This window comes from Lontra canadensis, unplaced genomic scaffold (assembly GCF_010015895.1).
Source record: "Lontra canadensis isolate GAN:19392208 unplaced genomic scaffold, GSC_riverotter_1.0 scaffold124, whole genome shotgun sequence".
NCBI lineage: Eukaryota > Metazoa > Chordata > Mammalia > Carnivora > Mustelidae > Lontra > Lontra canadensis.
Genome location: NW_022631118.1, coordinates 2,769,113 through 2,795,070, shown reverse-complemented (window position 1 = coordinate 2,795,070; position 25,958 = coordinate 2,769,113). Strand labels below are relative to the sequence as shown.

At 40.3% G+C, this 25,958-nt stretch overlaps 1 protein-coding gene across 9 annotated transcripts in view; it reads left to right on the top strand.

Annotated features, from left to right (window-relative positions):
- TAMM41 (TAM41 mitochondrial translocator assembly and maintenance homolog) overlaps nucleotides 1-25,958 on the top strand; it is a 59,827-nt gene that overhangs the window by 3,680 nt on the left and 30,189 nt on the right. For 7 of the 9 annotated variants that reach the window (XM_032841459.1, XM_032841461.1, XM_032841463.1 and 4 more), the window contains exons 3-5: nucleotides 1,940-2,032; nucleotides 10,361-10,511; nucleotides 25,182-25,327. In XM_032841459.1, coding sequence (XP_032697350.1) covers nucleotides 1,940-2,032; nucleotides 10,361-10,511; nucleotides 25,182-25,327 — 390 coding nt within the window. Of the gene's footprint in view, nucleotides 1-1,939; nucleotides 2,033-7,788; nucleotides 7,868-10,360; nucleotides 10,512-25,181; nucleotides 25,335-25,958 lie in introns of those variants that run through there. The other 2 variants (XM_032841465.1, XM_032841466.1) reach the window with 2 other exon arrangements.

Sequence of the window (25,958 nt, the reverse complement as noted above, 5' to 3'; positions counted from 1 at the left end):
AACTTTCAAGACTTACTCCCTTAGTAACAAGGGTTTACATTTCTGACAGCTTCCAAATGATGCCGCTACTGCTGCTGGTCTGGAAAACACACTTTGAGAACCACTGCTTTGGTTAGTGGGACAAATACTCAGGCCCACTCAGGATGAGGGTATCACAGGTAGTCAAGAGCATGTGATGCTGTGCAATAGGAACCTTTTGGTGACAGCAAGTGGGTAGAATTTGAGGAGGCACCCATGTCCTTGTTGGAGAGTAGCTAAACAGCACAGATCACAGCAGAGGATTGTCCGATGGCAGGAATCCTGCCAAACTTTCACATGAAGGGGCCCTATCTCTAAGAAAGCTGCCAAGAACTAGGCAGGACTGCAGCCTAAGAGGACCAAGGGGGGACTAAGTCATATACCCCCTACAGATAAGCAGGGCTACTGGTGACATACAGGTTCCATCAGCTCTGCTAGTTCTGCTCTGTGCTGCTGATGGCTTCGAGCAATCTTACTTTGATGTGCTGATGAATCACGTGAGGATCTCTTTGAAATGCAGATAGTGATTAAGGTGGTCTGGAATGGTGCTTGCGATTTTGGGTATTTTGACAAGCTCCCAGGTGATGCAGATACTACCTATCTATGGACCAGGCTTTGAAGGGCAGGAGGTTGGAGTACTGACTTAAGGATTTTGAAGACCTGTCTGAACTTGGCAGAAATGAGTACTATGATTGATTGGTGATGTCTGTATAGCCTTTAGGCCCTCTGTTTACTTTTCTGATTGGGGTCTAATCCTGCTCCAACCTGAATTTTGCAGTTGAGGAAATGAGGGTTCAGAGAGTGGACATGACTTCTATAAGGTCATGCAACTCGTTATAATGTGAGAGGCCCCTGACTTCCAGGTCAACGGTGTTTCCATTACTACCCCGTTGTTCTGTGCCTGCATTAAGAAGGGCTTTCTGCTATATTGTGGCCAGACTAGAGGGAAGATAGTGGCTCAGTGCAGTGTTCCACATCTACTTTAGTCATGCCAAACATGTAACTTTGTTCTTTCTCCATAATTAGTATTATGCTGAGCCTATCTCTAATTAGTGGTTTCAACAATATTATAAGCTCCAGTAGCCAAATGTTGGGGCATAATTACATGCCAAAGGGACTGTACTTTTTAATTAAAATTCTTAAGCTACTTTTTAGATATTTGTAGCCTGAGAAGGCTGTTTGAATACTGAAGTTTAGCAAAGTGATTCTGAAGTTATTTGTTGAAGCAAATGGGATTTTGTAACCTGGAACAACTACATTCAGGGTTTGTACACATTGCTTTTGAAATGAGCTTGGCCATAATTCCATGTGTTTAGCTCTGATAAAGAGGTTTAATTTTTAGATGTGGCTTTGTAATTATATGTGTTTGAAATACTTAATAGTAAAAGAGAAATTCACCATGTAAAGGATGTTGGTGAAAACTTCTATGTAAAGAAAATTTCTTGTACTCTGTGATGAACATTGGAAGCCCAGACTGACACTCGGGAACCTAGTTTTTACTCAGCTATTAATGGTGCCTCCTTGGGCACACCATTTATTAGGTCTCTTATTTCTGAAATAAGAAACATGAACTATATCTTTGCTTCTCACACTGTCTGTGGTGCAAACCCAATTTTTATTTCCAATTCGGTGAGGACCAGTATGTGCTAGATAGCCGTAGAGAGCCATTGTGCCTTTATCATCACAAGAGCCTGAAGTGATTGCTTCACCTCACATCCCTGAGGGGACAGATGAGTCTTGGAAACTAATCCTTTTTGAAAGATTCTGGTGGAGATGTGTGTTTTCACAAGGCAGAGATTTTAAGTGGTTTTGGAAATCAGAGTGCTACTCTGGTCAGAATTTTTTTTCTTATATTTTGCATTTGCAAAAGCAACAGTGTGGTATTTTACTCTCTTTCATGCCCATATCTTTTCTTTTCTAGCTTATCAAATATGGGGTCATTAGCACTAACAGTTTGATTGAAGATCTTCTCAACTGGAATAACTTGTATGTTGCTGGACGACTCCAAAAACCGGTGAGCAAGTCTTATTGGCTGCCACAGTCAGGGATGTCTCTCCTCTCTGAACCTGACCTTGCTTTGATCTATGTGATTACAATGAGATGGAACTCCAAAACAGAAATGAATTTCAGACTCCTTTTAGCCATATAGAATTTAGTGCCAAACAATAGCCAGATATTATCCACACTACTCGTGCCTTCTCTCTAAAGATACCCCAGTTGTCTGAATGAGGCTCAGAATCCGTCCATTTGGGCTCAGAAGGATGGCAGGAGAGGTGCCCAGTGCCTCAGTGGAACCTCTGTCAGCATGACCCAAATCACCATTCCAAAATGTAAGTGCCACAGGGCACTGTTTGTCCACTGATGTATCCCAGCAGTGCCTAGGACAGTGCCTGGGACATAGTAAGCATCCAGCAAACATTTTTTGAGTAAATGAATGAGTCAGGTAGTATTTCAGAAGGGAGTAGATTCTGATCCCCTTTCTTACCCTCCTCAGGCCCGTGGTGAGATCCTGTTTTAAAGTCCTTCCTTCATTTGGGTTGCCACCAGAGGAGGCTGTGGGGGGTAAGATTCCCCGGGTTTTAATAGAAACAAAACAGGAAAACAGTGGAAAGGATTTGAACTTTTTTTTTTTTTTTTAAGATTTATTTATTTGAGAGAGAGCTTACACATAGTGGGAGGAGCAGAGGGAGAGAGAGAATCTCAAGCAGACTCCCTTCTGAGCGCAGAGTCGGACTCCAGACTCTATCAAACAACTAACTGTGAGATCATGACCCAAGGTGAAATCAAGAGGATGGCCCAACCGACTGAGCCACCCAGTCTTCCCAAAGGACTTGAACTTTTGACATTGTATTCTTTTTGCAGATATATAGCCTATTTTCTATGAAGGAGTGTTTTCATAGTTTAAGAACTATGCAGAATAGTAATAGTTGCTAATCTCACAGCAAGGAACAATTTTCTTTGTGCTGTTAGAGGGTCTCAGGCCCCAAAACAAGGTTTGTTCTCAAATGTCTCCCATAAGAGTGATTCTGCTGCTCCTCTTTTTATCAGTTATAGCAAAAAATTAGAGATTTATACAACCTTAGCTCACTTGGTTGTGTCATAAAAATCTCTATTGAGTGGCATGTGGGTGGCTCAGTCGGTTAAGCATCCAATTCTTAATTTCAGCTCAGGTCATTATCTCAGGGTCATGAGTTTGAGCCCTGCTTTGGTCTCTGTGCTGGGTGTGGAGCCTGCTTAAGATTCCCTGACCCTGGAGCGCATGGGTTGGTTCGCTGTCTGTCTGCATTTGGCTTGGGTCATGATCCTGGGGTCCTGGGATTGAGCCCAGCATTGGGCTCCCCACTCAGCGGGAAGCCTGTTTCTCCTTCTCCCATTCCCCCTGCTGTGTTCCTTCTCTCCGTGTCTCTCTGTCAAATAAATAAATAAAATCTTTAAAAAAAAAAAAAAAGTGGGGCGCCTGGGTGGCTCAGTGGGTTAAAGCCTCTGCCTTCGGCTCAGGTCATGATCCCACGGTCCTGGGATCAAGCCCTGCATCAGGCTCCCTGCTCAGCGGGGAACCTGCTTCCTCCTCTCTCTCTGCCTGTCTCTCTCCCTACTTGTGACCTCTGTCTGTCAAATAAATGAATAAAATCTTTAAAAAAAAAATTCTCCTTCCTCTCCTCTGCCCCTCCCCCCACCCAAATCTCCATTGATATACATGGGTGGACACAATTCTCTTACCTTGCTTCTGAACTTAGAATTTAATGGAATAGCTCATTAAAAGATCCAGAAACACTTGATCAGGACAATAGGTATATAGGTATGTCCATATATAAAAATTTGTCAGGCTGTACCCTTTAGATTGGTGCATTTCACTGTGTAATTTTTATTTTAGTAAAAACATTTTTTTTAAGATTTATTTGAGAGAGAAAAAGTGTGTGTGCATGTGCGCACAAGCGAGAAGAGAGGCAGAGGGAAAGAGAATTCTGGAGCAGACTTCCTGTGGAGTGCAGAGCTTGACTTGAGAGGCTTTATCCTAGGACCCTGAGATCATGACCTGAGCCAAAATCAAGAGTTTGGCCACCCAATTGACTGAGCCACTCAGGTACCCCAGTAAAACATTTTTCTTAAACTTCAGAAACAATAGGCTTACTGAATTAATTTCATATACATAGATGAATTTCTCATTTCTAAGCTGGATAATTAGTAAAGATAATCCAGTAAAGCTGGATAATTAGTAAAATAATTTAATGAATAAATATAATTGAAAATTTGTAGATATTTTCTTCCCAAATTTTTTTTCTTTTTTCTTTTTTTAGTTTATAAAACATGGGGGCACCTGGCTGGCTCAGTTGGTGGAGCATGCAACTGTTGATCTCAGGTTGTGAGTTCAAGCCCCATGATGTAATTAGAGATTACTTAAAAACATGAAAGAGATTTAAAAATAAAATAAATTTATAAAATATGTAGCCTAATGGAAAGACTAATGAAAACAGAATTAGAACCTTTAGGTCTTATTCATTCCTGCCACTTGTTAGCTGTTTATGTGAACTTGGGAAACTTGTTCCTATCTTTTTGAACCTCGGGTAATTTATCTGTAGGATGGAGTAACAATAAAGTACTTGCCTTCACAAAGGTGTTGAGAAGTGGAAGCAGAATGATAATGCTGGAAAGAACACGGGTGTTTTAGAATGAGATCTAGGGTTTGGGTCCCAGCTATGACAAACCCCAGCTATGTGACCCTGTACCAGTGACTAAATTTCCCTGAGCCTTGGGATATCCTCCTCTGTGGATTAGTTTGACAACATCAACCTTAAAAGGCATTTGAGAAATGCCTCGATCTAAAATGGCTGGCACTTAATAGATACTTAGGAAATGATCGTTCCTTTCTCTTTGTCCTTGCCTATCTCAGAGTTATTTTGAGATAAAATGAGATATTGAATGTGAAAATGTTCTACTGTTCTTTGTACTATGCTTTGTACTTGGAATATTTCAATTTTTTTTTAAGATAAGTTTTAGAAAATGAAATGCCATAAAGTCTCAGAATTTAGCACTGGAAATGACCTCAGATTTTATCTAAATGTCACATATCCTGATAAAATAAAAACAGCAACTCAAGACAAGTAGTAGTTGCTATACTCATCTTGATCAAAACTGCATTTCTCAGCTAACTTGAAAAAGAAAATGTTATTGAGGACAATGACTGCCTTTCAGGCTTAATATTAAACTAATAACTGAAGAAAATTAGGCTATATTAAGACTCATTTGAAAGTGTTGAACATAGAACATGGTAAAAAATAAAATAAAAAATTGTGAATGGGGACGCCTGGGTGGCTCAGTTGGTTAAGCAGCTGCCTTCGGCTCAGGTCACGATCCCAGCGTGCTGGGATCGGTCCCATATCGGGCTCCTCCTCGCTCGGCAGGGAGCATGCTTCTCTCTCTGTCTTTGCCTGCCACTCTTTCTGCCTGTGCTTGCGCTCTCTCTCTCTCTCTCTCTCTGACAAATAAATAAATAAAATCTCTTAAAAAAAAAAATTGTGAATGGGTGAATTAACTCTTTCACCCATTAGCATTTTCCTTCCCTGTCCATGGAAATCACTGCTAACCAGAGAGAATGGTCAGTGGTAACGATCTTTAAACCAATGATTTTTTTACCGCTAGGTGGCAGCAAATAGTAATCAAACGTGAACAAATCTCATGAATAGAAAGGGTTGGTGGTAGCCTTGTGGACCCCCCCACCCAGAAAAATAAGTGAAGGTCTTAGAATTGTGAAATGAGTACAAATTCTGTTTTTATGTGTTTTAAGAGAAGGAGGTGTTTTAAATTATATTGTCTAAACCTTTAAAATTATCTTCCATATTGCAAATAGAACAAAATTTCTCAATTCAGGTCTTTAAAAGGAATACACAGAGGGTGTATGGGAACTCTGTATTTTTTGGTCAGTTTTGCTATGACTCTAAAACTGTTTTAAAAAATAAAGTTTATTTGGGGCACCTGGGTGGCTCAGTGGGTTAAAGCTTCTGCCTTTGGCTCAGGTCATGATCCCGGGGTCCTGGGATGGAGCCCTGCATCAGGCTCTCTGCTCAGCGGGGAGCCTGCTTCCTCCCCTCTCTCTCTCTCTCTCTCTCTGCCAGCCTCTCTGCCTACTTGTGATCTCTGTCTGTCAAATAAATAAATAAATAATCTTTTTTAAAAATGAAGTTTATTGATAATATTTTAAAAATATAAAAGAATACCTTGCTTGAAAACATGGACATTTCGGGGAAAAAAATTCAGTATAAATTAAATTTCTATCATACTTTACCATTAACTTACCTCATAACTGAGGTTAGGTAAGTCACTTTTATTTCTAGTGTAGCTTTAAGTTTCTGAGTCACTTACCAAGTCATTTTTCAAGGAAAGAGCAATGAAATTTAAAGTATTTAATAGAATCTTGTGGTCAGTTCTTTTTTAAGTCAAAAGAACTCTCAAGAAATATTGATAGTCATTTCTTTAATTTATTTAACCTAAGTCTGGGTTTTTGTATTTCATGTTTTAGTGTATAGATAATTTGGTTTGAATTTTTAAAGCATTCTCATTGATATGTCATAGCATTTTGCTACCTAGTTGAGAGAATTTTATTTTTTAATTTTTTTTTTATAAACATATATTTTTATCCCCAGGGTTACAGGTCTGTGAATCGCCAGGTTTACACACTTCACAGCACTCACCATAGCACATACCCTCCCCAATGTCCATAACCCCACCTCCCTCTCCCAACCCCCCTCCCCCCATCAACCCTCAGTTTGTTTTGTGAAATTAAGAGTTACTTATGGTTTGTCTACCTCCCACTCCCATCTTGTGAGAATTTTAATTTAATGTATTCATTGCAGTATTTTTTCTCTTTTTTTTGCTAGTAATACAGATATTTTATAACATAAATTATTGAGATATAATTCACATACCATACAATTCAACCATTTAAAGTGTACAGCGGTTTTTAGTATATTCAGCGTTTCGCAGTTATTACCATATTGTAACTTCAGTGATTTACTTTTTGTGGCTAGAAAAATCCCAGTGGTATTAAAGATCCCTGAAAGAGAGTTGGAAAACCTGACTTACTGGTCTTGGCTCTGCCCAGCTGTGAGCAAATGTTTGTGCCCCTAGCCTTTGAAATGCAAAATTTGAGCCATTAATTTACTTATTCAAGAGACGACTAAGTTTCTCCTCTGTGGGTGCTAAAGGAATCAAAAAAATAACACCACATTGCTAGTCCTAGAAGAATCCATAGTCCAACAGATAGATGATAAGGTTTCATCCAGCTCGAATGTTCAGGGTTTCTTCTTGGTCCTCAGGCAGTGACCATTTAGAAAAATTATTGTTTCTGGCCATTTGGAATGGAAAACTTCTGTGGGAAGTGTCATTTGGTTACTAGTTGAGTGAACACTAGGTAGGGCCGTGTTCTTTGTGACTATGACTTTACTGATTGCAATTCAAGGACTGTCTCCCTGTGACTGTATTATAGAGGAAACCACCGCATGTGACTCTTTTCTATCTTGAAAGGTACTCACAAATCTCTCAAGTTGAGCTTTTGAAAGTCCCTTCAAGCTTTACTCCTTCCTCTCTCCAGTAACGATTTTCCCCTTGGCAGTAATGTTAATGCTATCTATGCAGTTCAGGTCGGGGCATTCCCAGTAAGACACAAACAGCTATTCACAAATCGGAGGACTTTCTTTTTTTCCCAGGCCTCTCTGGCAGTGTCCCAGGAGTTCACTGGCTTGACTCTGAACCACAGTAACAGTGCTGCTGAGACAAGTGCCTAGGTCGCCTTACACTGGAGAGCCAGATCAGCACAGTAGCAGAGTCTTCTGAATTGACATTTTTCCTTTGAGTAAGGATGCTTTTATTTTTATTCTCTTAACCTTACTTAGCAAACAGACTGGTTTTTTTCACTAAGTAGAGTGACTTTCTTGGAGAGCAAGTGTATTGCTTTGAATAGGAAAATTTCCCCAAACTTACCCTGATTTGTTAGCATCTCGGAACAACTTCTGTTTTCATTGAGTTTCTGTAAAAGCCACCGAAAAGAGAGAGGATGAAGAATTATTGAGCAGGACCTGGTGAATGAGGATGAAGAACAGGAATATGGGAATAAACAGGCTTCGCAGGGTTTTAGAAAGAGCTCTGGATAAATCAGGGACCTAGGTCCTCTTTTGGTGTGCCACTACTTCTCAAGGGAAGATCTTTTAACCCTCTGGGCCTCAGTTTCCCCATTAGTAAAATGAGGAGGTTGCCCTCCTAGACCTGATTCTTTATGGGATACAAAGTTTGGGAAAGTTATTCAAGGAGTGAACATAGGAGTTATATAGGAACTTAACATTTCTTTTAATCAACTTTCCAGATAAGAAGTTAACCAGAACAACAACAAAAGTTAACCAGAACAGATCCCTAACTGAATGCTTGAAAATAATTTAAAAAATTTAGAACTGGATCTGCCAATTATAAGGGTGTTACCCTGATTTTTGCCATCAACTCATTATGCAATGTTGGGCGAGTCATGCTACTGGACTGCACCTTCGTTTTCCTTTCTGCAGATGATTGCAATAATGCTAAACTCACCCAAGTGCTGAAAGGCTTAATTAAGGGCTATTAAGTGCTGTAATTACAAGGGAGGAGTTGGGAGTATTGAATAAGGTGTCATACCTTCCATAGAGAGGTTTGGTTATTATAAATATTCCCTTAGGAAAAAAGTAGGGACAAAAGGTAAAAGATAGAAGTTAGGTTCTTAAGTTAATAAAATTGTTGTTTTATAATACCGTTTTGACAATAAAAAGAAGAAATTACTTTGAGACATACATCATCTTTTCTCCTTGCAGTCTAATAAAATTTTAATTTCGTTTCTGATAGTGTCTTTTAATGCCATCTTAATTTTTCTCAGAAATCATCTTTATTTGACAGATGAAAGGCAACTTAAGCCCGTTTTCTAGAATTGGGGAAGATTTGGTGACAGCACTAAATGGTTTACAGAAGGTAGATACATTTCAGATAGGTGAGGGTCCTTATAGGAACTTGCAGACTCTTCCCTTGTTTATAGACAATCAGTTAGAAGCAGCCTGATGGTTTAGAAAGATTATACTAGGAGTGTAAATTGGCACAAGCACTCTGAAGAGCCATGTGGCATTTCTACTTCTAAATATATACCTGCGAGCAGTGGTTCTCAAAATGTGAAGGTTCCTTGACCATCTGAGAACTTGTCAGAAATGTACATTTTCAGGCCTGTCTCAGGCCTCCTGAATCAGAAATACTGGGGAATGGACCTAATAATATGCATTTTAATAAGCTCTCCCAAGTGATTGTTGGTGCTTGCTAAAGGTGAGAAGCTCTGGCCCAGGGAAATTCTTGTATTGTGCCCAAAGATAGAGAAGGAAGCTCACTTCAGCTGAGGGTGGTATGCAGTATCTCATTTAATCTAACCAACAACCTTATCAATTTGGTTCTGTTATTAACCCCATTTTACTGATAAGGAATTGTGGCCATAGTCACAGAGCTAGTAAGAGATGGAGCTAGGTCTTGAACACTTTCCTAACTACAGTGCCATCTTCAAAACAGAATTTCAGAGCAAACCAGAACAATTTGTATTTTAATGGATTTGAGGAAAGTCAAAGACAGCACCTTCCACTGTGTATTCAGGAGAAAAATCCTTTTTATTGATCAAGGCATTCACTAGTACATTAGGTACTTTACATTTATTATTTCATTCAATCTTTGCAACAATTCTTTGATGCACATTTATTGCCATTTTATAGATGAGGACTTAAGTTCAGAGAGGTTAAGTAATTGGTCAAATTCACGAGCTAGTAAATACCTAGACCTGAGCCCATACCTACCCCCAAACGCATGCTGTTTCTACTCTAGCTAATTTTCTTTCCTTTTTTCCTTAGTCAGGTTCAAAATCAGTTCAAAATAAAACATGAAGTTCTTAGATTATATATGGATAAGAATAGAGGTGAGTTCTAAATAAAGAAGTAAAATGCCTTTGTTTACCATAAAATTAAGTAAATAACAATGAAATTATAAAATTTAAAAATACAAAATTTCCCGAAGGATGTTTATTTCATTTATACTGACTTCTTTTTCAAAACCTGTGGAGAATTTCCTCATTTAAGAGAAATATTTAGTTTGCTTTCATTCAGGATATCTTTGATTCTGGCAAAGAACACAAACCTCTGGGATTTCTTATTAGAGTAATTATTTCATGTCTACTGGCCTAATATTTCAAGATCTTCAGCGCAAAGGGTTTGGGATAGTTTCAGTGCATGCGTGAACCCATAGCTTGAGCAGTAATCCACTTTGACATTTTTCTTCTAAATGTTCTGCTTTTTTGCAGGTTAAAATCATAGCAATGAATGAGAATGTTGCTCTTAGGTCAGCCCTTGATAAAAATCTGAAGAGTGCTGTGACCACAGCTTTCCTCATGCTCCCTGAAAGCTTTTCTGAAGAAGACCTCTTTATAGAGATTGCTGGACTCTCTTATTCAGGTTAGTAAACTTGGTGCTCATGTTTTTTGCAGGAAGGAGATGCATTGTTTGAAGACCATGCATACAGACATCCTGCTTCTCACTCCCTGCTGGAGCTGCAGGCCCACACCCCCACCCCCAATCCCACCACCTCCTATGGGGGGGAGGGGGACGGACTGCCAGAACCCCAGGATTTGCCTCCTTGCCTCCAAGGGCTCTTCCTCTCCACCTCTGTATGTAAATCACCCCAGGGTAGTCTTACAGTTGTTACTATTCATTTTCATTTGGAAACAATTCCAAACTGACAGTAAAGCTTCAGTAATAAACAAAGAACTCCCATGTGCCTTTGCCAATTTTAGTGTTTCCTCGCATTTGTGTTATCATCCTCTTTGTCCCAGTGGTTTTCTAACTCAGGTGTGCATCCGAATGCCCTAGAGGTACTGGGTGCACCCCCACACAGCTGCTTTGGCAGGTCTGGGGTGGAACTGAAGAATTTGTATTTCTAGCAAGTGGGTGAAGCTGATGGTCCTGCAGCGACCCCACTCAGAAAACCACTGCCCTCTCTGTACCTGTAAATACTATATCATGTATTTTTTTCTGAACTCTTAGAGAGTAGCTCACACATATCCTGTTCCCTTCAGGCCAAATAGTTCCAATATATGTTTCCCAAGAACAAGGACATTCTCTTCTATAACCATAGCACAGTTACCAAATTCAGGAGATTTCACACTGATACAGCACTTTTATCAGATTAATGATCCATAGTTCATATGTTGCAGTGATGTTCTTTCCCCCTCGAGTACACAGTCCAGTCAAGGATCGTATTTATTAAAATGCCCTCTCTCTTCTATCTTTTAATCAGGAACACGTCCTTAGCCTTCCTTTGTCTTACATGACATTCACATTTTGAAGTCTTAGACCAGTGATGTTTGTGCCCTGATAAGCAGAGTTTTTTCTCTTCTAAGCAATCCAAGAGGAGACATTTGAAGATCACGCAAATCTCCTGCTTCTTATCAAACTTTCCGTCCTAGATCGAGCATTTGTTGAAGATTCATGCTCCAACCAGTCTTTACTATGATGGTTACAAGTGGGGACTTTCCAACTCCACCACTCCTTAACCATTAAGAAAAAGCCTTCCCATCTTCCCCATTCATTGGTTTATTTATCTAAATCTTAACTTCCTTTACCTTTCTTCTTAGACAAGTGTGTTCCTCAGAGATGTCAGGGGCCCCTTCAAAAGGAGAAGGGAAAGCTGAGAGGATATAGCCCGGGGCCTCTCACCCTAGCTGCAACCAGAGGGGAGCTACCCTTCCTGTTTAATGTATTTAGGATCCATGTAAAATTTTATTTACAAACAAAGTAGTCCATTACTTTAAAAAGTTTGAAACCACTGTCTTAAATAAATCTTTTCTTTCCCAACTTTTAAGTGTGAGTCAAAGAACTCTATGCTGAAAACATTTCAAAAGCAGTTTACTCATTTTCTGAATCCCTGTACAGATAAGATTTTATGAAACTATAATGCTGAAAGAGACCGTGAAGGCCTTGTTCTCGAGTTTTTTCCCCAAAATGCAGCTAACGGAACTACAGCTGCAGTTGTAACACTGGAGAGAAGGGAAGTGACATGCCCTTAGTCTTGGTCACTTGGTCACCTCCACATGGCAGCATCCCTGCCTTTCAACAGGAAATGGAGGGGCAGAGGCTGCTGTGGCTGGGTACCGGAATAAATGGGCCTTTGTGCAACGTGTGGGAAAGGGGGTCACCCTGATAGAGTGATCACTCCCCTTGTTCCCTTGTGAAAAAAGATGGGCCCAAAACCTTTTATAAAGGGTTTAACTTCGTGGGAGAATGTTGCAGAGCCGATTTCTCCTTTGCCCACACCATTGCCATGCCTTCATTTCCTCCCCTGTGATCAACATCAGCGTAGTGTCAGGTGGATACCAGGAGTTCCTATAAATTCTGAACATTGACTCGAAGTGTCTTGAATGGCATAACTGCCTTTATGTATTAGCAAATTTCAAGTTAGCATGCAAGCTGCTATCAGCCTTCAGCTGATTCTGCTTTGCCTCCCTAAAGGGCCGTGTTTTATATTCCTGGTTTCTCCTATACTGTGAGACATATACAGAGTGTTCAGTGAGTTCTTGCTGCCTCATAACAGTATCATTGTCTGTTTTGCTTCTTTTATAATTTTTATGAAGGACAGGTGTGTAGCAGTGCTATACCAGACATAGTAGGTGGGGAGGGGGGTAAGTAGAAAGATTAAAATCAGTAGGTGGCGGGGGGATAGATAAATAGATAAATCGATCATTGATTCCATCATTGAATTCTCATACCACAACCCTGTTTGTTCAAATATTTCCTGTGTCCCTTCCATGTGCCACACACTGTGCTAGGCCCTGGGTATACACTGGTGAGCCTGACATGAGTAAGACTCCTCGTGGAGTTCGTGTTCCCTTAGGCAGAGGCAGATAGTAAAGAAGCAGAAAGGCCATTTTAGAGAGCACCAAGTTCAATAAAGAGAAGAAAAGTCCTGAGGAGGGTCACCTTTACCTTGGATAGGCAGGGAGGTCCCTCTAAAGTGGTGATGTCTAAGCCCAGATCTAGTAGTGGCAGGGAGCCCACCCTGAGCTGATGGGAGAAGGGCAGAAGGGGAGAGCTGCTTCCTAAGGGGCAGGTCCTAACCTTGGTGCGCCTGATTCTGGCTTTCTGGGCTTCTAGAGTCTCCCATTTCTCATCTTGTCTCCTCTTGCTCCCTTGCCATTATATTATTTATTGCTTAACCCAGATTTGGATCTGAGAATTTGGCCAAGGATCCCACATTACTCATTTCGCTGAGGTTGGCTTCTTTTTACTGCAAAACTTAGGACACAAAACTTGGCACATCCTCTCCAGAGGGAACTGATTCCAAACCTATGCAGTCCCCAGTTTATAAATGAGACATTTTCCAAAAAGCAGTCTATCGGCCAGTTGTTTAGAACTGGGAACATATTTTTCCACCAAGACAACAATATATGATACTCCTAAGCCAGGACACTGTATAATTTATGGTTACCTACTCCATAAAATAATGAAATTAGAGTAGAATAGTGAGGATGGGGAAGGATCTAGGCCCTACAGGTAGATACCTTTCATAGGTGTGAGACCTGCCCCAGGCCATGTGTTGAAAAGCAAGCTTTTCCTCCTTGATTTCTGAGAACCCAATATCCTTGAACTAATTGGATTCTATCCTTTCGGCAAATCTCCCAGGCCCCCAGAATATTCCAAACTACAAATTAACTCACCAGTTTCATTTTTATTTACAACTTTGACATTTATTTTCCATGTTGCTCCTAACCTGCATAGGTCAGCATTTCTCCCTGGAATGGGGTAAGGATAGGGAAACAGGAAACAGCATCTCTCCATGTTATTGGACAAGCTCCTGCCAGTAGTTACTAGCAGAGGCAAGATCTCTCTGTATTACTGGTAGTAATAATAACTCCTTACATTTTATATAGTATTTAAGGATCACTTTGACTAGCTTGGGGGGTCGGTATTGATGACATTATTGTTGTAAATGATGGTGAGAAAGGAGTAGGTGGAAGATGAGAGCCTGCAGAATTGGGGAGGAGAAAGCTTTCTAATCCTTCGGTTATTCTTAGAAGTCAGCATTTAAGTAAACAGAAAAGGAAAACCAAATGAGCTTTAAAGGGTCACCTTGACCTTTCTCATGTAACTACAAACTATTAAAATGACTAATTTTACATAATGATCCTAGTTTAACATTTATCAAATGAATCAGCGTCCCATACCTCATGAAGAATTAAAGCTATAATTTCTGCTCTAAAGAACCTCACATTAATAAACATGTAGTCATAGTGAGTCAGTGATAGACTTAAAAAACAACACATATAGAAAAGGCAGGGAGTGTGAAAGAACACGGCTTATTTAGGGAAGAAGGAATAGATTGATGTGACTGAAGTCCATGCCTCATAACAGGAGAAAATAGCACTTATTGTTATGTGCCAGGAACAACTCTCAATACTTCTGATCTAATAACTAGTTTAATCCTTGCAGTCTTCTTTCGATTTGCATGCTCATTTATTGCCCTGTTTTAAGATGAAAAAACGGAGGCCCAAATCTTTCTGGTAGGTTCGTGGGTGGTGGAGCTGGAATTGTAGCCCATGCTCTTCACCATTTAACTTCACTGCTTCTCAGGTATTTTGGAGAAGAGGTTAGGCCCCAGCCAGGCCAGACAAGGCATTGAATACAAAGTCAAATGAGACTGGAATTTGACATCCCGTACACACCTGGGAGCCACAGGAGGTTCCAGACATTGTGAGATGGCATGAGATTGGTTGCTGTAGAAAGATCATTTTGCCAGCACTGTGCAGGAGGGAGAGAGACTAAAAACAGGGAAAGGCCTTAATCATTGAGCAAATAAGGACAAGAGTCTCTTATGCCAAGCACTCTCTAACCTCTGTGGATGAAGGAAGTAAATCAGGCGGGCATCGTCCCTGACATTTTGGGGCTTTCATTCCAGTTGAAAAGTCAGACAGCAAACTCATGGCAGTGCTAGGATAGGGGAGGAAAGCCAATGTGGCTTATAACTAGGGAAGGCTTCGGTGGGAGGTGACATTTGAACTGAGCGCCAATGGATAAGGACCCACGAGGAGAGCCCACATGAGAGCTGTCTAGGCAGAGAGGGGTCTAGTTAGGACTGTGCCCATGTCCAACCAGCCTCACGTCCTCGGCCTCTGGAACAGTGCTGTGGCACAAAGTGGCACAGCACGCTGTCCATCTTTGTTGGCTATTGATAGGGTGAGTGGTGATGAGGCCTGAATTAGAGTAGCATCTCAGCAAAGTGCACAAATTCTTAGGAGAAGAATTGACATTCAACCCTTAACTTCTTAAATTAAGTATCTTATTTTGTACCTTGCTGCTTTTTTTTTTTTTTTTTTTTTTAAAAAACATTCTACTCATGGAAGGCAGAATTAGGGAAGTGTTTAAAAGCTGGGGCTCTAGAGTCAGAGGTCTGGGTTCAAAACCTGGCTGCACTTTTAATTTTTTGTCCTCAGGCAAGTTTCTTAGCTTCTTGTGATTCAGTTTTCTTCATCTCTAAGGAAGGGTTTTATATAGATTAAATGCAATCATACATGTAAAGTGCTTAACACAGTGGCTGGCTCTTGGTAAAGGCTCAGTAAGTGTTATCATTGTCATTTTAGATACGTGTTTGTACTCACACAGCCACTTGATGTAATAAAATGTAATAAAAGAAAGGGAAAGACCACTGTCAGACCTTAGTTTGAATACTGGCTTTGTAGAAGTGCTTGAACCTTTTGGAGCCCATTTTCTTTTCTTTTCTTTTCTTTTTTTTTTTTAAAGATTTTATTTATTTATTTGACAGAGAGAGAGAGAGATCACAAGTACGCAGAGAGGCAGGCAGAGAGAGGAGGAAGCAAGCTCACCACTGAGCAGAGAGCCCGATGCAGGGCTCGATCCCAGGACCTTGAGATCATGACCCGAGTCGAAGGCAGAGGCCCAACCCACTGAGCCACCCAGGCGCCCCTGGAGCCCATTGTCTTATCTGTAAAACAGAATAACTGTCCTGTTATTTCAGTGAGATAATATAGAAAAAAGTCCCTAACATCATACCTCTTTGATAGTTGGTGCTTAGAAAATTATTGCTATCATTATTTATTACTGTTCACATAGTATTCCTGGCCACACAGTTTTTTCTTAGGTTGAGACACCATTATTTGCTCATTCAGTGATAGATGGACACGCAGGTTGGCTCCACTTACCATTGTTTTATTAATGCCACTGCTGTGAATCACTTTGGAGAGATTACTTTGGTAGGGGAATGGGGGAGAAGGGGTCACTAACTTCCTGGGATGTGTTTTCCAAAATGGAATTTTGTTGTTAGTTAAAAGAATTACAAAACTTGTTACATGTTGACAAAAATTAGCAGGCATTAGAATCCACTTAGATCAGGTGGATTCGTTTGGTCCTTTCCTGTCCTTACGGAGTGAAAAACACCTTCAAGCACTCTTGTGTAAGAGAGAGAATGGGTTTCTTTCAATGCCAGATTGTCTGAACACAAGCTCAGCTACTTCTAGGAATAAGACAAAGCGAGGAAGTTGCCAGCTGAGTGATTCTTGGAGAAAAAAATTAAAACTGGGTGCCAGCCCTCTGAAGTGTGAGTAAACATCCTCATTTCTGGATCCTAGTAAAAGCCAGTAAAGAAACTTTTTCTCTGGAGAGCTATTAAGATTTATTGCACGAGAGTCGAACCATCTGAAACCTTGCAAGTGGTGTCATTGGATTACTTGAGTATTAGAGATAGACTGTTTGAGTAATTTGGAAGCATATTTCTCTATGCTTGGCAAGCTTGAGCTTTTGCTGAAGCCTCAGATGGACCTCTGTACTCAGTCACTGGTTAATTTCTGAGTACTCCAGAGAGATATTAATCGTCAATAATACCTAATGTTTATGGATTACTTACTATGTGTCAGATATTGTTCTGTTTTATGTGTATTAACGCATTTAATCCCTGAATCTTATAAGCTACCTACTGTTATTGCTTCCATTTTATATTTGAGGATACTGAAGCCTAGAGAAGCTAAGTAGCTTGCCTTGGGTCAGGTAGCTTATGAGTACCAAGCTAGGATATAAACACAGGTGGTATGGTTCTAGAACCCTTTGCTCTTCTACAAATGGGTCTATTGTGGCGGGTATCATTCCTGGTCCATGCCTGGGACAGGCTTCTCCCAGCTCCCTGGGTGGCTTATCTCCCTCCCCAGCCGCTCCCCTGTCCTCTACCCTGTCATCTTTCTCTGCTTGTGTTCTCTGAAATACTGATTATTTTATTTGTTCGTTAGTTGGTTTGTCTTTGGTCTTTGTTCCACTACTAGAATGTAAAGGGCAGAAATGTTTGTCTTGTTTTGTCCTTAGAGTGGTACCTGACACATTCTAGGTGTTTAGTAAATATGTAATAAATGAATGGATGAATTACTGTAATATCACTTCCTTCTTGAACCACTATTGTCAACCTGATTCCTCCCCTTCCCTTTCTACACTGATCTATTTTGTGTTTGCTAAAGTGTGGAAAAGAAAAGGTAATTCAAATTTATATCACCGTGTGCATCAGCTGTTTATTCCTTTTTTAAAAAAGATTTTATTTATCTGAGAGGGAGAAAGAGGGTGCAAAATAGGGGGAGGGGCAAAAGGAAAGGGAGAAGCAGGGAGCCTGACCCTGGGCTCTATTCAGGGATCCTGAGATCATGACCTGAGCTGAAGTCAGATGCTTAACTGACTGGGTCACTCAGGTACCCCAAAGCTATTTATTCTTATCTCATTGTCTTCCACATGCAAGTGGTATGATATGGTGTCTTTTCTGCAGCCATGGAGATATTTGGGGAAATATATTTTGAATGGTGCAGTAGACTGCCTCCTAGAAATACTGTCCTAGTTATCTGTGTTAAAATAAGTATTGTATTGTCCAGAAGAATGACTTGGGCCCTTTTCTCATACAATGCACAAAATAAACTCAAATGGATCATGTATATAAGAGTCAAATGTAAGACCTAAAACTTGAAAGCTTTTAGCAGAGTGACTTTGGGTTAGGCAGGGGTTTCTTAGATATACACCAAAAGCACAAGCAACAAAGAAAAAATAGATAAATGGGAAAACTGTATGAAAATTAAACTTTTGTGCTGTAAACAATACCCTCAAGAAAGTGAAAAGGCAACCAATAACTTGGGAGAAGAGATTTACAAATTGTATATCTGATAAGGAATAACACCAGAATATATAAAGAATTCTTGGAATGCAATAAAAAGACAAATAACCCAATATTAAAATAGGCAAAGGATTTGAATAGACAGGTTTTCAAAGAAAGTATACAAATAGCAAGTAAGCACTTAAAAAGATGCTCAACATCATTAATCATTAGGGAAATGCCAGTTAAAACCCCAGAAATGATGCTTCATAACCAGTACAATGACTATAATCAAAAAGACAAGAACAAATGTTGACAAGGATGCAGAGAAATTGAAACTCTCATGCATCGTTGATAGGATTATAAAAGGGTACAGCTGCTTTGGAAAAATAGTTTGGCTGTTCTGAAGATATTAAACATAGAGTTACCATATAGCCCAGCAATTCTGCTCTTAAGTATCTACCCAAGAGAAATGAGAACACATATATACACAAAAACCTGTACACAAATGTTCATCATAGCTTTATTCATAATAAATAGCCAAAAAGTGGGAACAACCCAAATGTCTATCAGGTGAGGAGTCGATTAAAAAAATGTGGTACACTACTGGGTATTTACCCTAAAGATACAAACATAGTGATCCGAAGGGGCACGTGCACCCGAATGTTTATAGCAGCAATGTCTACAATAGCCAAACTATGGAAAGAACCTAGATGTCCATCAACAGATGAATGGATAAAGAAGATGTGGTATATATACACAAGGGAATACTGTGCAGCCATCAAAAGAAATGAAATCTTGCCTTTTGCGACGACGTGGATGGAACTAGAGGGTATCATGCTTAGCAAAATAAGTCAATCGGAGAAAGACAACTATCATATGATCTCCCTGATATGAGGGAGAGGAGATGCAACATGGGGGGTTAAGGGGGTAGGAGAAGAGTAAATGAAACAAGATGGGATTGGGAGGGAGACAAACCATAAGTGACTTCATCTCACAAAACAAACTGAGGGTTGATGGGGGGAGGGGGGTTGGGAGAAGGGGGGGTGGGGTTATGGACATTGGGGAGGGTATGTGCTAAGGTGAGTGCTGTGAAGTGTGTAAACCTGGCGATTCACAGACCTGTACCCCTGGGGATAAAAATGTATTATATGTTTATAAAAAATAAAATTAAATTTAAAAAAAAATGTGGTACATAGGGGCACCTGGGTGGCTCAGTGTATTAAGTCTCTGCCTTCGGCTCACATCATGATCTCAAGGTTATGGGATCAAGCCCTGTGTTGGGCTTGCTGCTCGGCGGGGAGTCTGCTTCCTCCTCTCTCTCTGCCTACTTGTGATCTCTCTAATAAAAAAGTAAAATCTTTTTAAAAATGTGGTACATCCATGCAATGGAATATTATTTAGCCATAAACAGGAATGAATATTGATACATGCTACAACGTGGTGAACTTTGAGAACATAATGCTAAGTCATAAAAGACCACTTATTGTACAATTCCATCTATATAAAATGTCCAGAATAAGAAAATCTAAAGGCAAGTAGATTAGTCTTTGTCTAAGCCTGGGAATGGAAGGATGGAGGGAGACAGAGAGTGGTTGCTAATGGGTACAGGGTTTCTTTTTGGGAGGCCGAAATGTTCTAAAATTAGATGGTTGCATAACCCTTTAATATATACTAAAAATACTTTAAAAATTGAATTATATATTGTACATGATTGAATTGTGTGGTATATAAATTATATCTTTAAAAAATAACCTGTTATAAAATGAATATTGGGGCCACCTGGGTGGCTCAGTTGGTTAAGCATCTGCCTTTGGCTCAAGTCATGATCTCAGGGTCCTGGGACTGAGTCCCACATCAGGCTTCCTATTCAGCAGGGAGTCTGCTTCTCCCTCTCCTTCTGTCTTCTGTCCCTCCCCCTTCTCATGCTTTCTCTCTCTCAAATAAATGAGTAAAATCTTTTAAAAAATGAATATTATTTGGGGCACCTAGAAGGCTCAATTGGTTGAGCATCTGACTTCTGATTTTGGCTCAGGTCATGACCTTGGGATTGTGAGATCCGCATCAGGCACTGAGCTCAGCATGGAGTCGGCTTGAGTTTCTGTCCCACTGCCCCTTCCCCCTGGCGTGTGTGTGTGCCTTCTCTCTCTCTCTCTCTCAAATAAATAAATATTTTTTAAAAACGACTATTATTCAGCCATATCAACATCCAGTTTGGGCTACTGTTCTTTTTTTTTTTTAAAGATTTTATTTATTCATTTGACAGACAGAGATCACAAGTAGGCAGAGAGAGGCAGGCAGAGAGAGAGAGGAGGAAGCAGGCTCCCCGCAGAGCAGAGAGCCCGATGTGGGGCTCGATCCCAGGACACTGGGATCATGACCTGAGCCGAAGGCAGAGGCTTTAACCCACTGAGCCACCCAGGAGCCCCTGGGCTACTGTTCTTAAACACTACCACATAAGAAATACCCACTTCTGCAATCCACACTGAAAAGACCTGTTTTCATAGCACTTCCTGCCTCAGGTAGGGCAAAGATCTTTATATCTCCAATATCTGTCACAGCTCCTCGTACTTACTAGCCACCCTGATATTTACTGAACTGAAATAACAGCAGTATTGCAATGAGTTTAAGAGGGAAAAAGTTAGTCAGTTTTTATTTTCAAAGACTTAGGGCTTCCTCTACCCTGCTGTCCTTTCCACATCCCATATGCATATCATAGCAACAGTACTATCTGCTTTACTACTTAACAAAGCATTTGCTACTGCCTTAACTCATTTAAATCTAAAAATAACCTGGGCACCTGGGTGGCTCAGTTGTTAAGTGTCTACCTTTGGCCCAGGTCATAATCCCAGGGTCCTGGGATTGAGCCCCATATTAGGCTCTGCTCGGTGGGGAGCATACTTCTCCCTCTCCCACTCTTCCTGCTTATGTTCCCTCTCTCACTCTCTGCTAAATAAATAAATAAATAAAATCGTTTTAAAAAAATAAAACAATAAAAAATAGCGGTGCCTGGGTGGCTCAGTGGGTTAAAGCCTCTGCCTTCAGCTCAGGTCATGATACTCAGGGTCCTGGGATTGAGCCCCGCATCGGACTCTGCTCAGTAGGGAGCCTGCTTCCCCCCACTCTCTGCTTGCCTCTCTGCCTACTTGTGATCTCTGTCTGTCAAATAAATAAAATCTTAAAAAAATAATAATAAATAACCTAGTGAGGTCACTGTGATGGTTACAGCCATTTTACAGATAAGAAAACTGACTCAGAAGGGTTAATCTCCAGTCACCCTAGAACACTGCCCGACTTGAAAGTCAGGGTCTTTCCACTGGGCAGTGCAGCCCCTTACATCCCTACATTCATAATAAGGCCCCTGGCCATTGGTAGCATGCTGGAATCACAGAGCAGGCCAACTACAGATGCTTTATAAGCCTCTGGGTTTATTTCATTTCAAAGTCGAAGGGAAATCATCCTTTTGGTTACCCATTGTTATTAAACTGGCAGTTTTCTGGCTTGAGCAGTCAAGAGTTAAACTTACCAGTAGAGGTATAAAATAAAAGTCAGCAGTCGGTTTTTCTCAATCCCTGTGTTTTGTTGCAAACATCTCTTGAGGTAAGAAAAATTGATTCTTATGATCAAAATGCTGGGTCATGCTGTGCCCACAATTTTATTCATTTTGTTCAGAAGAAATGGGTAGTAAGCCCATTTGCTTGCTGTTCCCTGTGGCTGAGCTAGTTCTGCTGCACAGCAGTTGGAGAAATTCAATTCAGCAGACGTTTATTGATGTGCCTTCCACGTGCCAGGCAGTGCACAAGGAGATGGAGATAACAGGGATGAATACACCCCAGTCCTTGTTCTCAAAGAGTCCAGAGTATTTTCCAGGCCCTTTAATCATGACATGCAGATGCTCTTTAGGGGAGACTTTGGATTAGTTTGTTTTACATTTTGGTAAAATACAGCCACTCTTAGAAAGTTACTATCTAAAATGTAAGAACTCCTTGTTGAATGTACAAAAAGAAAAAAAAAAAAAAGACACGCATGTTTAGAATTCAACGGTGATCGGAACTGACCTTTCACTTCAGAGCCAGCCATGTTGGTTTCCGAGTTGGGTGACATTTTTTCCCTTCCAAGATTGATAGAATCCATTTGTAGGCTCTAAATAAAAGCCTGAGGATTTACACGATTGAAAGTTAACCCAGCTGCCTCTCCATGCACATTTGCCAAGTTAGCACGTCTTTGCGCCCCGTGCATCTATTTAAAAATGCTAGAAGTAATATGCCAACATTATGGAAGTGAGAGAAATGGAGGAAAACTGCAAAATACAGTTGTACTAGTCACCTAAAATGTCACTGCCCTGATACCAAGAGGTGGCTGTACCTTTGCACGTCAATCTCCTCATCTATAAAATTGGGACTACTTAGTGCCTTCTTTAGGAGGCTTTGCCAGGACTAAACAAGTTAACAGTATAAAGTGTGCACGCCCCCCAAAAGCCACAATAAATGTGTACTTTTTAGAGTAAAAACATTTTTATGTCATCTTTTTGTCTCGTTTTTCCTCTTTTTGTACCAAGTTGTTTTCTGGTTGTACTTTTGTTTTCTTAGTTTCTCACTATTATATGATCATTTTCCGTCTTGCTATGTATGGTTATTACAATGTTTAATGGTTGCACACTGTTTTGTGGTAGGATATGGCAGTACCGTTGTAACTTATCCATTCCCCTGTTGTTGGACATTTGGGCTGCTTCCAGTGTTTCAGTATTATAAATAGTGCCTCAAGAACAGTTGTATGTATGCAGTGTATACATTTACTTACTGGGAAGTCTCAGGCCCATGGCTTCATCTCTGTCTTTGTTGCCCTGATGCTAAATGGGGATAGAATAGGTGTCTGAGAGGACAGGGATGTGTGGATTAAATGAAGGAATACAGCAAAGCACTTGCATCAGTGCCTGGCTCTTACCAGGTGCTCAGCAAACATTACCTCCTGAACCTGGGTCTGTTCCTTTAGGATTGCTCTATAGAAATGGAGTTGTTTCATCCACTGCTTTCCAAAGGATTTTACCAGTTTAGGATCTCAATGGTATTATGTGAAGGGACCAATTTCTCTACACCCTCACTACCCCAGGATTTAACTGTGTAACTCTCTTTCCCTTCAAAATGTAGTGAAAAGAGATGCTTGGGTGGCTCAGTCGTTAAGCATCTGCCTTTGGCTCAGGCCATGATCCCTGGGTGTGGGGATTGAGCCCCACATCAGGCTCGCTGCTCAGCAGGGAGCCTGCTTCTCCCTCTACCCTTCCTGCCTGCCCTGATTTCTCTCTGTCTCAACGTTCTCTCTCAAATAAATAAAATCTTCTTTAAAATAAAATGAATAAAATAAAATAATAGTGAAAAAATAAGTTTGTCCATATTGGGGCAGCTTGTTACAACTGGAACTCTCTTCTGCTCACTGCTCTGAACAGACCTCATGTCACAAAGGTTGGATTGCAGAGGCTGTTTTTATGTTTGTTTTCCTAAAGCTTGTAGTCCTCAGCTGCTTGCCACGAAATTGTGGTTTAAGTTGGTCCTCTGAACCTTTAAAACCCACCATACTTTATTCCTTACTGAAGTACATAGTATTGAGTATCTGTATTTTTTCTAAAACAAAGCGATAGTTTGGTCTAGTAATATCTGTTGTGACATATAATAATTTCAATGATTCCCTCCTCTCCTGCCCACCTCACCCCCCAAGAAAATGAATTGGCAAGGGTAACCGTATGTTTGGGTTTGCCCAGTTTTTACTTATCCTGGTATGATTATCCATCACGCCCACTTCACCCTCAAAAGCGACCTAGTTCAGATGATGAATTACACTGTCACCCGATGCCTAGGAATTTGTTAGCACCTGGGGTACCTGCCTACTCTTACTACCTCACTGTTTTTCTGGATGACTTCTACCTGTCAGGAAGGTTTCATCACCGTGCTCTTACGAGCCTTCACCTGGGAGGCCCTCACATGCACCCAGCCTGTTTTGAACATGGATTAGCCCAGTAGGGCTTCCCTCAAGCTTTCACATTTCCTTATCTTTTTTCCTCTGCATCTTGCCGATAACTGTCAATGGCATAAGCAGGCCAGGGCACCTCAAATTTGTGTCAGAATTGGCTCTTTGTCTTTCAAAACTGTTTATTCTGCAGCTCAATTCATCCCACAGGCAAGTGTAACATTCCTCATTTCTCACCACTTGCTATGTAAAACATGGTATCTGCTTTCAAGAATTTCATCTTAAATGTAAACCTCTTCTTACTAGGAATCTTTTTCTTTTTTTTTAAGAATATGGACTTCTTTTTTTTTTTTTTTTTTTAGATTTTATTTATGTATTTGACAGAAGACAAGTAGGCAGAGAGAGGAGGAAGCAGGCTCCCTGCTGAGCAGTGAGCCAGATGCAGGGCTTGATCCCAGGACCCTGAGACCATGACCTGAGCTGAAGGCAGAGGCTTAACCCACTGAGCCACCCAGTGGCTAGGACTCTAAACGCTCGCTGCTCTTGTCCTTATCAAATATGATAGATAAAGTTCTTTATATTTATAAAGTACCTCAAAGCCCTTGCACAAACACAGCAAAGAGGTTCAAGCCGAGTAAGCAGTAGCAAAGACACATCTAAGGTGACACACAGCCACCAGCTCCATGATTGGTCACAGAATTTTGCTCACAGGATGGAAGATTATAAGTATAGGTTCATCTGCATTGGAAAAACAAAAACAAATCAGCTTCTCAATGATGATTACCTTTTGCACTTAGGTAACTTAATTTTAACCGGAATAAAGGGCTTTATGATTTGAGAGGCTCTGTTTGCCCCTGAACAAGTGCCTGCATTTCTTGGGTAATGTATTATTCACAGTTTTAAAGAGGAAAAGCAAATGATTTGAATGTGGGATGCCACCATCTTGAACTAGCATAGGATGAATATGGGTCTGTAGTTTTGTAGGTCAGGATGTGGACTCTCAATGGAAAATTTGTTTTTCCATTTGTTTTAACCAGGTGACTTTCGGATGGTGATTGGAGAGGATAAGACAAAAGTGTTGAATATTGTGAAGCCCAACATAGCCCACTTTCGTGAGCTTTATGGCAACATACTACAGGAGAATCCCCAAGTGGTGTATAAGATCCAGCACGGCAGACTGGAGGTAAACTGTATGTGAGAAATAATTTATATTGTTTCTAAGGCAAGAGCTATTTTAAGAGGAAGAAGGGTTAGAGCAATATGATTAGTGTGATAACATTTACAGTTTATAAAAAGTAGATTTCATATGTAAACCTACTAGTCCATGTATTTGGAATAATGCCAAAGGTAACATAAGAGACAAGTAATAAGAGGCCATCTTTGGGAAAGGGAACGTGGGGCTGATGTGGGAAAGGACCTGTCTTTACCATGTATATCTTTTTTGCCATTTGAAATTCTTACTATGTATACTGATTACCAGTCAAAAACAAGTGAAAATAAATTCTCAGATTCTTCATTCCCAAACCCACTTGCCTCCCCAGACGTAACCTTACTGACAGTTTGGCATATATTCTCCCAGATCTCTTTTTGTGTGCATTTTTGTATTTATTTGTACATATACACATGTATGAAGAAGTTTGGTCTTTTTTTGTTTGGTTTGGTTTTATGTAAATGGTCTCTCACTTACATATATTTTTCTGATGCTTATTGTTTTCCTCACTCGTTGGGTTTATTGTATCTTGGCTTTCCTTTTGATACATCAAATGAAACTTTCTTTCTGAGTATCTTTAAAAATTATATATATATATTTTAAA